Source organism: Oryza sativa, chromosome 10 (assembly GCF_034140825.1).
Source record: "Oryza sativa Japonica Group chromosome 10, ASM3414082v1".
NCBI lineage: Eukaryota > Viridiplantae > Streptophyta > Magnoliopsida > Poales > Poaceae > Oryza > Oryza sativa.
The window spans coordinates 13642950-13655660 of NC_089044.1; the positions used below are offsets into that span (position 1 = coordinate 13642950).

At 41.9% G+C, this 12711-nt stretch overlaps 2 protein-coding genes across 5 annotated transcripts; one reads left to right on the forward strand and one right to left on the reverse strand.

Annotated features, from left to right (window-relative positions):
- Positions 1 to 681: 681 nt before the first annotated feature.
- Positions 682 to 2032, forward strand: LOC4348526 (ethylene-responsive transcription factor 1-like). Its single transcript, XM_015757876.3, has 2 exons — positions 682 to 1013; positions 1117 to 2032. Exons 1-2 carry the CDS (start codon positions 749 to 751, stop codon positions 1749 to 1751), a joined length of 900 nt encoding a protein of 299 aa, XP_015613362.3. The 5' UTR covers positions 682 to 748; the 3' UTR covers positions 1752 to 2032.
- Positions 2033 to 5601: 3569 nt separating this feature from the next.
- LOC4348527 (phosphoinositide phosphatase SAC2) lies at positions 5602 to 9831 on the reverse strand. 4 transcript variants are annotated; one of them, XM_066304495.1, is made up of 8 exons: positions 9700 to 9831; positions 8243 to 8337; positions 7935 to 8062; positions 7718 to 7825; positions 7231 to 7546; positions 6870 to 6982; positions 6668 to 6774; positions 5602 to 6345 (listed from the first exon to the last, which is right to left on the reverse strand). In XM_066304495.1, exons 4-8 carry the CDS (start codon positions 7798 to 7800, stop codon positions 6281 to 6283), a joined length of 684 nt encoding a protein of 227 aa, XP_066160592.1. In that variant the 5' UTR covers positions 7801 to 7825; positions 7935 to 8062; positions 8243 to 8337; positions 9700 to 9831; the 3' UTR covers positions 5602 to 6280. The 4 variants fall into 4 exon arrangements, with proteins under 4 accessions (XP_066160592.1, XP_015613395.1, XP_066160593.1 ...); XM_015757909.3 differs by having other exon boundaries at positions 6664 to 6774; XM_066304496.1 differs by having other exon boundaries at positions 8243 to 8318; positions 9700 to 9825.
- Positions 9832 to 12711: the final 2880 nt, after the last annotated feature.

The following is a 12711-nucleotide window of genomic DNA, read 5'->3' on the forward strand; positions in this document are numbered from 1 at the left end:
TAACTTCACAACGATAAAGCTAATTTCCAGTGGAAAATGCGCTCATTCTTGACAGAAGTGACATTTATGCAATAAAAAATGCACCGCAATTCACCTCTACCCACGTCTCATCTACTCGTTCAAATGATTTTTTTTTCTCACGTGGCACCATATAATACATGTATGTAAACCAAACCTTTTAATTAAAAAACCCGAGATAAAAATATGTCAATTTTCAAAATAGTGACCTAGCTAGCTCCTAGGTAGCAACTAAACTTGAACGAATTTGTACCCCAAAATATAAATAAAAAATGCCATCTTTTAATTTTCATTCAAAGAAAATTATATCTCCGTCCCATTATAAGTGTAGTTACGATTTTTCATATCTAACATTTGACCATCCGTTTTATTTGAAAAAAATTATGATTAGTATTTTTATAGTTATTAGATGATAAAATATGAATAATATTTTATGTGTGATTATTTTTTGTAGTTTTATCATAAAATTTTTAAATAAAACTGACCATCAAACGTTGGACACGGAAACTTACAACTGCACTTATAATGGGTTGGAGATAGTATAGTACAGTAGTACATAAATTTGTCAACTTGTGATGATCAAGTACGTACACTCCCGCCAAAGTTTAACGTACTACCTTTCTTCCTCCTTTATAAATATAAACCCCCATCGTCTTCTCCGATGTCTCAAACCCAATCAAACTCCAACCAAACTCACCTACCTACCCCCAACCCATCCAGAGCTAGAGCTATGTGCGGCGGCGCGATCCTCGCCGACCTCATACCGTCGCCGCGCTCCGGCGGCCACACCAAAAAGAACAAGCGGCGGCGGATCAGCGACGACGAGGACTTCGAGGCCGCCTTCGAGGAGTTCGACGCCGGCGACGACGACTCCGACTCCGACTCCGAGTCCGAGGAGGTAGACGAGTACGACGTCGTCGTCGACGACGACGACAGCGAGGACGGCGTGGTGGTTCTTCCGCCGCCGCCGCCGCCGCCGCCGGTGATTCCACATGGTGAGGCGATCGATCGATCAAGAATTGGTTTGCATCAGCTGCAGAATTTAGCGTGGACTGAGAGGAGTTTCTTGTTGTGTTTGTCTTGTCTTGAATCTTGCAGAGCGCCATGGCGCGAGGCGGTTCCGCGGCGTGAGGAAGCGGCCGTGGGGGAAGTGGGCGGCGGAGATCCGCGACCCCGTGCGCGGCGTGCGCGTCTGGCTCGGTACCTTCCCCACCGCCGAGTCCGCCGCGCGCGCCTACGACGCCGCCGCCCGCCGCCTCCGCGGCGCCAAGGCCAAGCCCAACTTCCCCTCCGCGCCGCCGCCCTCGGCTGCTGCTCACCGCCGCAAGAAGCGCCGCGCCCACGCCGCCACGCGCTCGCCGTCGTCTCCGCCCGCCACCAGCGAGGTCACGGCGGCGTCCGCGTCCGCGTCCAGCGATGTCCCCGCGCCGGCGTTCGCTTCCTTCGTCGGCGAGCCCGGGCACGGCGGCGCCAAGTCGATGCCGACGACGAGCCACACCTCGCAGCCAGCCCCGCCGGCGACGGTGGCGTCCGAGAACGTCGACGACCCGGAGGTGTTCGACCCGTACGACGTCCACGGCGGCCTCGCCTCCTACTTCGCCGGCGGCGCGTACGAGTCCCTGGAGAGCCTGTTCGCGCACGGCGGCGACAGCGCCGCCGTCGACCAAGCGGCGAGCGACCACTGGCCGGCGGCGCTATGGAGCTTCGCAGACGACGGCTCGTTCTGCTTCTGATGCTGTCAAATCACATCGCCATTGGCGGCCATTGCAAGCCATGGCATGGCACCTGATGATGCTGATCCAGTGAACTGGTCACTCGTTCTTGATGCGTTTTCAGTTTCTTGTACAGTGTTTTTCCCCAGCAACAGTGAAGTAGTATTCAGTTATTCACTGTTCAGTCATGAGTTCATCGCAAAATATGATGTAAGTATGTGTCTTGAGATTGTTTTAGCAGTGGCTTTTGTTTGTATAATGTATTTCTCTGTAATTAATTAATAGCTGTTTTCAGTGATAAACTAAATTTTCTGAAATGGAAAAAATGAACATGACCTATTCGATCCAAGATCGCAAATCCGCAACAGGCGAGGATGATATATACAGCAGAGTATAGGTTCAGTTTTCGAAATAGCTCTGAGAGGAAAAATATTCAAGATTACTGAACAATCCATCATCCATGGCAAATACAACCCACTTAATTATCTGCATGATGAAAAATAGACTATTGTCATTTCTGCTACAGTACTTAACTTCCCTTTTAGCCCAAAAATCGACCAACCAAATCATGTTATGGTCTTTCTCATGCATGGAAATTTTTAATTTCTTTTCAATAGTTAAGAAGAGCAAGACAGAGGTTACGCCAAACATTTTAATAGTGAAAAAATAACCTCACTAATACCTCAATGGAACGTGCTATCAGCATTGTCTTAGAAACTACATTAAAATTAGAGGGAAAAACAAATTCGGGCATTGCCACGGCTATATACATTATAACATAGGAAGGATTAACTAATTGGAACATGCACAAATGGGTGTTTGAGATCCTATCCTTTCTTCTATGTGACGATTGGTGAGGTGTTGTTTATCATTTCCTTCCAACTCGTCGCATCAAAAGCTATGCTCAATTAGCTGATTAGTCTAAGTCCAAGGAAGGATACTTGCATGATGGGTTTTCGGTTTAGTTTAGGTTAGGCAACAGCAATACCAGCTTCCATGATACAAGGGCACGGCACTGGTTTTGATTATATTAGACCCAAGGCTAAAAGCCACAACAATATATAATGCATTAACTTTTCTTGAAGAGAATGAACTATTGTTAGTTTATTATATATTGATGTAGGAATTATTTATCATGTTTGGATTTGGTCTGTCTAATCACAAGATTAGAAGTACAAGATTAGAAGTACAGGATTTCTCCAACATTGACAAAAACAGAACCTTCAAACCAACCAAATGTTTTGCCACCTTCAGGCTATAAGCAAAGAGCTTGCGAGCCTCTCTTGCTATTTTTCATCAAAATGGATATCTAAATACAAATTTGAGAAAGCAGAATCCAGAACTCGACATCGTGAACAGACCTTCCATGATGGGGGCCTGCAACCTGTTACATAGGCGTCCCCTTTGAAGGGTCGGAATAAACCCCAACACAGAAGCACCAATACAAACACTCACCATAGGCCTCTAGGGTGGGGCCGTCACCGATGACACCCATCGATAATGGGGATAGGTTGATGCCTGGCAAAAATTATGGTTAAAGCCCATCTCCGATGATTACGGTTATTGATGGTCTCCATTTATTGGCCGTTGCCGATATTACACACTATAAATATCCCAATCCCTTCTTGTAGTGGTTATCCCGACCAAATGTATTGTTCACATTTGTGTGGTGGGAGGGCTAGGTGGGCGAATTTTTCCATTTTTAAAAAAAAAATTAGAAAATTTAGAAAAAGGCTATCTAGGTAGGGGTGGATTTTGAGCTGGCTTGGCCCGGCTCAGCTCGGTCTGGCTGATTGGGATAACGAGCTGGCTCGGCTTGTTATCCTAACGAGCTAAAGTCCTGGCTTAGCTCGGCTTGTTTGAAAGCTCAAGCTAGCTCGTTTGGCTCGTGAGCTAGAGCGCACAAGCAGAACAAGCAACGAGGTGGACGACAAGCGAACCGATGAAGCGAGCAGGAGAACCGCGTGGCTAGTAGCATGGTAGTGCTCGCTGGACCTGGTCATAGCAGCAGGCTCCGCGACACCAGAGCGGGAACTCATCGGAGCACTGGTACCGCGTCAGCACCGGAGCTCCAAGCTTGTCGTCAATCCGCACCTCGCCTCTCGAGCTCCTGGATAAGATGGAGAAGGATGGCAGGCAGCAACGGCACACGCGGAACGCCCCACGAAAAGGAGGAGAATGGGGGCGGGGCGGATGGCGGCGCAGGATGCAAGCTGTGGCACGCGCACGTGCAATAGGTTAAAGCATGCATCGGCTGGAGATCCGATATTGTTAAATCCAAATGATTAGATAATCAGTAAAACATTTGTTGCAATCGGCTAGAACCAACTTATATGTAATCCTTATAAGCCGATGCAACGTCCAGATAACTCATAGGCTGAAACCCTGATGAAACCCTTATTGGCAATCAAAGGCAAGTTAGCTTTTATGATTCTAAACACGACTTAGTAGGTCAAAACTAATTGATGCAACACTAAATGTGAAAAGAAGCATAAAGTCTAAACAATCAAGCCTTTGATTGATTTTTAGGGTGGTGGACACATTATATTATCTAAGCCAACAAAGTAATCTAGCCAATATCGACAAAACCCTAGATAGAGATCGGTCGATGCAAGTAGAAAACACTATCAATCTAGATTATATAATGTATATGATAACTCGATGTCATACATGGACAAGATTAGAGTGTCGAAGCGATGGAAGCACTAATCCCGACAATGCAAGCAGCCATAACAAGCCTTACCCCTCGTCGGAGATCGAAGCTAATTAATGCAACCCCAACTTAAAACAAGAACTAGCTCATCGAGAAAGACGAAAACAAAAAGGGTGGTGATTTATACCCATGGATAGATACTAGTTCTTATTGGACAAGACATAAACTTTCCTAAAGATAAAGTAAAAGATACAAGTCCTGATTGAACTCTAAACACACTTCCCTAAAAATAAAAGGAAACTACCCGACTATGCCTAATTAATAGATAATTCCCAAGTTGTGTCTTCCTTGAACTTGGTCTCTTCTAGATAAACTTCATTTAATTGATTAATTTCCTTAATCGAATCCATCAAGAATCCAACTATTGGCAGCTGACAATTTCCATCAGCAAATTCCAAGACTCTGAAGTCGATACTGACTCTAGGCCGATGATGACTTCGGGGCTTACCAAATTTTGGCGTTAACATATACATATATACAGTTGCTACAATTTAAATAATTTGATCTATTCTTTGATATGCAACAACAATTTATATTTCTCCGTTGATTTTTGGAAGGCAGTTATAAGGGGGGTTTTATGATTCGATAAATATTAATGACCATATTTGTTTCGCTTCACTGTTGTCCTTTATCTGTATTTGATAATATTTCTTTTTGTTTTCATGCCATGGATATTCGTTTTTGTTTCTGAATCCGAAATGAATATGAAAAGAATTGTGGACAATTAGTTTCCTTCGGTATCTAAGCCATTTTTCATCTCTACTCGAGTGCGGTGGAGCTCATCAGTGGATCTAGGTTGCGGACAGGGGTGGGAGCAGAAGTATTTGCAGTGGTTCTAGGCATGTCGGCTACCCAAGATGGAGGAGAGGTAGAGTGAGAGGAGAAAGATAAAGAGCACCGGGGGGGGGGGGGGACAAAAAAAAGGTATTTCGCATGCTGTTGTGGAAAAAGTGGGTTGCCCCCCTCAACTATGTGGTAAACTGGCATTTTTACGAAGTCCTCTACTTTGTGCAACTAGAGAAACTGCACGGATGAAGAAAAAAAAGCCTAAACCATTTTTATGTCCTGCTTGAATCCAACCAATTAACATGAAAAAACACCAAATAACAATATAGAGAAGAAGCAATGATGAGATATTGAGACTTTATAGAACACGTGTTCGAGAAAAGAGACTGTATAGAACAAAAACAACGTTTTTTTGGGCTGTAATTACAGAGGAGACAATTACATCATGAACAAATACTCCTTTTAACATTCCATCTTTATCTATGTGGTCAACTAAGCTAAGAGTTTACACAAATTGAATGTCACAAGGATATGTTTCTTCATATATACTGAATGCACATCAACTGACCCGAGAAGATTGGCATCTTTCACTAACCCCATCATCAGATCCACTTATAATACCAGAACTGAATTGAACTTGAATGGACTGTGAATGTGCTCCTTGTTAAGATTCTCCTATAGTAATCCCAAATCATGTCTATTTTACATAGATGCCAGGATAAATGTTTTTATGATATTCCTTGCAGAGCATCCTATGAACTGTTGCCTAGACCAGTATAATTTCACACTAGCCACACTTCTTTTGCAGGTATCACTACAATGTTGCAGATGGTACGTTGGCACAGCATATTACAGAAGGAAATGAAGATGGATTGTTCATTAGTTCAGTAGCTTCTTGTTCGAATCTGTGGGCTTTAATAATGGATGCTGGCACTGGCTTTACTTCTCAAGTATATGAACTTTCTCAACATTTTTTTCACAAGCTGAGTAATTATAGTAGTCCTTTTTGTTTCCTCCATGCTACCGGTTTCATATCCTTCACGCAACGTGGTTAGATATGTTGCAGATTTTTGAGATTGTTGGATGGTTGTACAGCAGTGGAGTTTCTTCTATTACCTGATAGAGATAAACAATTAAACTTAGAATAGTGGTAGATATATATTAAAATGCAAATAAACTATAACATAGTGGGGTTTATATTTAAAGGTGTCAACCAAGTAACTATTACATAGCCTGATCAGTTGTTGTAACAGACGGTATAACTTTGATATTGTAAGCTCACCCATGATCTAGTTTGGTCACTATTTTACTAATTAACAAATATTAGTGTTTATCATAGTATAAACAGGTCAAGACCTAGGATTCAATGCCACAACTAACAGTTAGGATAATATCAAATCTATCAATTTCATGTTGGTCTTCATTAGGACTCACTTGCCTTTGGCGGGTGCTAGCCAAGCCAAAACCTCCAAATTGGAGGCTTTCCCAGTTGGGGTTGGAAATGTCCCAAGAATTTGAAATAGAATGCAAACATCAACAACTTCTCTATTCATTCAAAAAAAATTGTTTCGTTCAAAACGTCTTATTGCTTTTGTCAGGGATATGATATTTTAGTAGGTATATAACTAAAAGCCACTTACATGTTTGGAGAATTCTGCTTTTCACTGTCCATGTAAGCATTGCTCACAAAATGTTGGATGTTCCGGGTCAGCTTATTCATTGCACTCCACTGCCCTTTTTGCTTCCAAAACTCCTAATGCATCAAGAAACATTAGTCACTTAGGCGAATTGCATGGAGTTGGAATTCTGAAGAAAATGTGTGCACTGTTTATTGTCTTGCAAGTTGTATAATTCTGAACTGCCATTTGCAGCAACTAAATTTCAAGATCTAAGTACTAATGCAGGAGGTGCCCACAAGTAAGAAGAAAATAAATTATTGAACTGCCCAACGAGCTCTTTTCAATATTCAAACTGGCTTGACAATTTAAGTGTAACATAAACCTTGTTTTGAGCAGCAGAGCCAGTAAACTGAAGAGCCAATGCATCCCCCATTTCCTCATAGAACAGCATCAAGGTGCTTGACAAGGGCTCTTCTATATGAATCTCCAAACCCTTAGTCTGCACCAATGCCTTCAGCTGGCGCCCCAAGCCGACTAGTCCATCCACAATTTGGGCTCTGTTTGTGCGGTCTCGGCTGTCTATGCAGTTAGTCTTGAGCACTCCCTTTTGCAGCACAATTGGCAGTATCTCTATTATCCCAAATTTGGGTTCATTCATGCTAGTACTGCTACTTGCACTGGTAACATCGTTTTGTTCCCTGTAATACATGTCGAAAGTAGAATAAGAAAAAGAAAACAATACTATTCAAGGTGGTATCAGTATGCAAAGGTGCACAATCTAAACATGTAGTAATGATAAATCTAGAGTTCTGTATATGCCATGTTACACTACAGTACATTGCTAGTGTGTATATTGCTCTGAAATTTACCTTAGAGTGCGATCAGGTAACGATGTTGTAGTAAGTTGGCAATGTAGAAAGTCTGAATGAGCTAATGAGGCAAATCCCACCATTAGCAAGCATGGAAACAGCTCACAGCTGCAAACAACATGTGTTAACATTTGAAGAGAAAACTAATTATAAACATGAAGCTTGACAGAGGCCAAATTTAGAAAGGGAGTTCTGTTTAGGGAGAACAATAAATCACCTTCAAGTCTTCAAGTCCATATGAATAACCATTAACTGCTTATCATTTGATAACCCATTGTTTATGTGGTCAATGGCTTTCGCATATTGTACGCGTTGCAAAGACTCACGAGGCTTCTTCTCAATAACCTGAATAATTGTCAATTGGAAAATTGGTTTGTGGAGATGAACAGTGTGATGAGCAAAGTTACAAAAAAAAACAGATGATGAGCAAAGGATTACCAAGCCAGGAAACTAATTTATATATGCAAAATCTATGAGGGATGAACCATACAAGTTATTTTTAAAGAGCAGATTATAAAAGCATACCTCGACCAAATCTTCGATTTCCAGGCTCGTCGGCTCGGTGCGGTCAATTTTCAGCACCCACCATGTTTCGTCCCTCCTGAACAGGTAAGAGAGTTCTAAAAAAAAAAGAACACGGGATGAAAATGGTAAACACATATGAAGATTTACATATAACTGTTACTCCCTCCGTTTCACAATGTAAGTCATTTTAACATTTTTCACATTCATATCTGTCTAGATTCATTAACATCAATATAAATATAAAAAATGCTAAAATGACTTATATTGTGAAACAGAAGAAGTATATATTATTTAGACTGCCTTTGACATCAATTGAAATGATTTAATTTTGAGAGGAAAGAAAGAGCCGTGTGCTACGGTCTGGCGGCTGGGATGACCAAGGGGGCCCACAAGGCAGCCACTCAGCCACGCACGCACAGTGTCAGCTATCACCTGAGCAGCTGATCAGTTCGTGAAACAACTGCTGATTTTTTTGGAAGAAGGTGAAAATAAAATCCTATCATAAGGTCCTGGGATTAGTACTGTCTACTGATTAATCTAGCGAGATGTGATACATTACACTCCTCTCTAGCTGTATGATCAAGTTTGTTCTGTGGCTGTGCATGGTGCTCATGCTTCCTCTACAACTGGCGCTGCTGCTGATTAGTTCTGCTGGAGTTTATTGGCGCGGTGGCTACTGGCTAGCTGGCTGCCGGATACTGCCAAGGTCTGTAAGATTTATGCAGACACACCGGCTCAACCTTTGCATATTAATTGGCAGACACCCCAAGTAAAAGTTTTATTTGTTGGGGTTAAAACTGAACCTCGTAGTTGCTTTCAACGACTAGGGATTAACAAGTGGAGTGGGGGGGGGGGGGGGAATTCGGATATAGGCCGGGTAGTTATCTCGAATTCTCGCTATGAGCGCGATTCAAATTGTAAGTTTGTAAGCATGATTTTTTTGAATTTCAACCAGTATGAAATAGATCTAGAGAAATAAATTTGAACAGATGCGTACAATTTTTGGCTGCCAGAAAAAATAAGTCTCGAGTATAGCCAAGCTTTGAGTCTAACTACATATGGTGATTGGACTAAGAAATCAACTTTTTTTTCAACTGGTGGCAAGTTGTAGATCTAGAAATTTTTAGAACATGACAGAATCATCGACATCATCAGTTACCAATGACACATTGTTTTCAATTATTAGCGTGAGCCGGTGAGCCCAAGGTAAATAGACTTGGTCTCCACCAGTGGTGGCTCTAGCCACCTAGTGTTAACAGAAAGTGGATCAGTCACCAGCTCCATGCCTCTGATGTTAATCCAGACTAGTTTTCTTACTAATTTTATTTTTCAAGATCTAGACCTAGCTTCATAACAAAATGATCAAACATGGATATAATAAGATAGATCTAAGATGAAACTGCTAACTTGCTTCTATCTTGAGAATTCAGAGAAAAAAGGTTTGGATATATATTTACCTCATAGTAATGGCCCGGATGACGGAGGTCGCATGAAGTGGTATATCTAGGCGAGCAGATGTTTTGGGGAAGACATGCTCATGATAATGGAAAAGGAAGAGGGGCCACTGACGGATGAACGAGGATGGGAATGATTGAGGTGGCCTGGGGCGCATTTTATAGGACGGAACGAATGTTCTAGACCAACCAAATGACGTCATGAATAATAAAAAGGAAAAACTTTTTGTCACTCTACTTTAGTATCAAAAATTGCAAAATGTGCCGACAATAATAAATGATTTATATAATTAACTTGATCATGTAATATCGTTTCATTTTATTTATGGCAATTTTATTGTTTTTAATCCTTCGGGTCTTCCAGTAAATAAATAACACATATTGAAAGTTAAACCCTTGGTTGAAAAGAAAAAAGAAAAGAGGAACACAATTACCAACCAACTAAAGTATGCTTAATAAAGGTAGGCCACAGGTGAAACAGTTTTGCACATCACCAAGGACCTAAGTGAAAAATGCTAATGCATGCTCCTAAGATTAAAATAGGTGACATGGAAAATCCAGTGAGCAGGAAAAAAAAAGAAACTTTTGTAATTAAACTTTTCCTTTTGAAATTTAATATAGCGTAGGGGCCTCCCTACAGTTTCACCGTAAAGGGAATATTTTCTACAAGCTTTATAATTGACGTGGTGATGCAGAAATGCCTCACGCAACATGGAAGCGCCATGATCTGACAGCCTTGTACTTCATGAAAGCCTTGGGTGATTTTGTTTGGATCACTCCTTATGTATTGTATTGTAGTAGTAGCCAGCCACTTTTGCTGTTGTATCTTGTTTTTTCCCTAACAAATTTCACTTTCTGTTTGTATCTTGTACTACAAGATGATTAATACATCCATAGTGAACAGAAAGTGAAAGATACAAACCGCCTCAAATTTGTCAACATATAAAAAGGAACCTTTTTCATGTGGCCAACTCAAAGAGGTTAATGTATCTTTAAACTTTACCCCACATTTTCTGTAGTGTGTCTAATATTCTTATTTCTTTCGCTACGTAATGTCTGGACAAATAAATAGAGTTTAATCTTGCCACAAAATGCACATTTCTCTCATGGTCCTAGGGGTCCACTCTTGGCCACACTAGACCACCAAGTTGCATGACGCTGCAAGTGAAGCTTCTAGAGTCCTTTCTTCACATAACTTCAAAAAAGTGTATAATAGTCTTGTGAGTAAGATCAAAATTGGACATTGTAAAACGTGTGGTTAATTCACACCTTAAGAGATGATAAGTGGTTCGGAACGTGCTTTCTTTATGTGGTATACCGAACTTCGATGGGGCTTATCAATGATGTCGATAGTGGCGGGCCTTCTGGGGATATTGTAACTTCAACGGGGCTTATCTTATGATCTCTAACGTCGAGAAGGTATATGTCCCAATACCCTCAGAATATGGTCTGCGGGTATCCCCTGTCTAGGCTTATCTTTGATGCCGAATTTCGACACCGTCAAACTTTCGCTCCAGCTTCCTGACATCGGTGAGGTATTTGGCTAACTCGGGGTTGGAGCATTTGTAGTCCTTGTGCACTTGATTGGCGACCAACTCTGAGTCCCCTTTCACAATTAATCGCTTTACTCCGAGTGCTACGGCGGCTCGTAACCCGGATGGTAGCCCTTCGTACTTTGCAATGTTATTGGTTGCTCGAAAATTGAGGTGTATTGCATGTCTGAACCGATCTCCAGTTAGAGATGTTAGAATAAATCCTGCCCCTGCTCTTTGGCTGTTGAGTGCTCTATCGAAGGTCATTTTTCCATGTCTCGTTATCTGTTTGATCAGCTATACTGTTATCAGGAATAGTCCAGTCGGTAACAAAATCTGCGAGAACCTGGAACTTGATAGCTGTTCTCAGAACGAAGTGGACATTAAATTGGCTAAGCTTGATGACCCACTTGGCAATGCGTCCTACAACATCTTTGTTCCTGACCACCTCGCATAGGGGGAAAGAAGAGATGACCGTGACTTTGTGGGCCTAGAAGTAGTGAAGCGGTTTCCATGATGTCATAATCACAGCGTAGAGCAGCTTCTGTATTTGGGGATATTGGGTTTTGGCGTCGTGGAGGACCTCGCTGACATAGTATATGGGGTGTTGTACTTTGTCCCTCTCGACAACTATGACGGTACTAACAGAATAAGGTGTGGCGGCAATATAAAGGAATAGCTCTTCCACTGGTTGACGGACAACCAGTACAGGGGGTTGGACAAGTACCGTTTGAGCGCGATAAACGCGTTCTCGACATCCTGCGTCCACTCAAATTTGTCCTACTTTTTAAGGAAAGCGAAGAAAGACGGTTCTCGTTCTCCCATACTGGCAACGAATCAACTTAGTGTTGCTATGCATTTTGTCAACTTCTAAACTTCTTTGAGTTTTGTGGATGACTTCATGTTCTCGATGGCCTTGACCTTCTCAAGGTTTGCTTCAATTCCTCGTCCGGAGACAAGAAAACCAAGTAACTTCCCCGATGGTACTCCGAAAGTATACTTCCCTGGGTTCAGCTTCAGTAACCCTGACAGTATTGCATAGTTGCATGGCCTATGGGGCAGAGCCTAGCTATGGGACACACAACCTCTCCTATGACTCCATGTTGTTCTTCAACATGTGTACCACATAGAAAGTTTGCTATGCACCTCTTGTTCATCAATCTCAAAACGGTTTTTTTTATTTGTGTCGCCACAAAATCTCGTTGATTACAGTCGAGTTTTCAGCCCTTTGATTTTGCTTTAGATTAGTGCTGAATATTATGTTTGTGTATGCGTGGTTCGCGATCCGCGCTGGCTACCTGCAATCTATCATCGATGTATTAGTGATCGAGAGTAGATTATCGCTCAAACATCGAATGAGTGAGAGAAAGAAACTCACCCTAAAACTAACACTACAGACCTATATGTGCACATCTTTTCTATCAGGTAATGTGTTAATTAAGTGTAATTATTAGAGATGACTAACGAAGTTAATTACTAGGGG

Bases quoted from the DNA above. Each gene is read 5' to 3' on its own strand.
- LOC4348527 (XM_066304495.1), bottom strand. From the start codon at position 7,800: ATGGTGGGATTTGCCTCATTAGCTCATTCAGACTTTCTACATTGCCAA. The intron at 6,775-6,869 runs GTAAGTGGCTTT...TTGAATGAATAG, and splicing joins AAGCAGAATTCTCCAAACAT to AGAAGTTGTTGATGTTTGCA. The intron at 6,346-6,667 runs GCAAGTGAGTCC...TATCTCTATCAG, and splicing joins TTGGCTAGCACCCGCCAAAG to GTAATAGAAGAAACTCCACT.
- LOC4348526 (XM_015757876.3), top strand. From the start codon at position 749: ATGTGCGGCGGCGCGATCCTCGCCGACCTCATACCGTCGCCGCGCTCC. The intron at 1,014-1,116 runs GTGAGGCGATCG...TGAATCTTGCAG, and splicing joins GCCGCCGGTGATTCCACATG to AGCGCCATGGCGCGAGGCGG.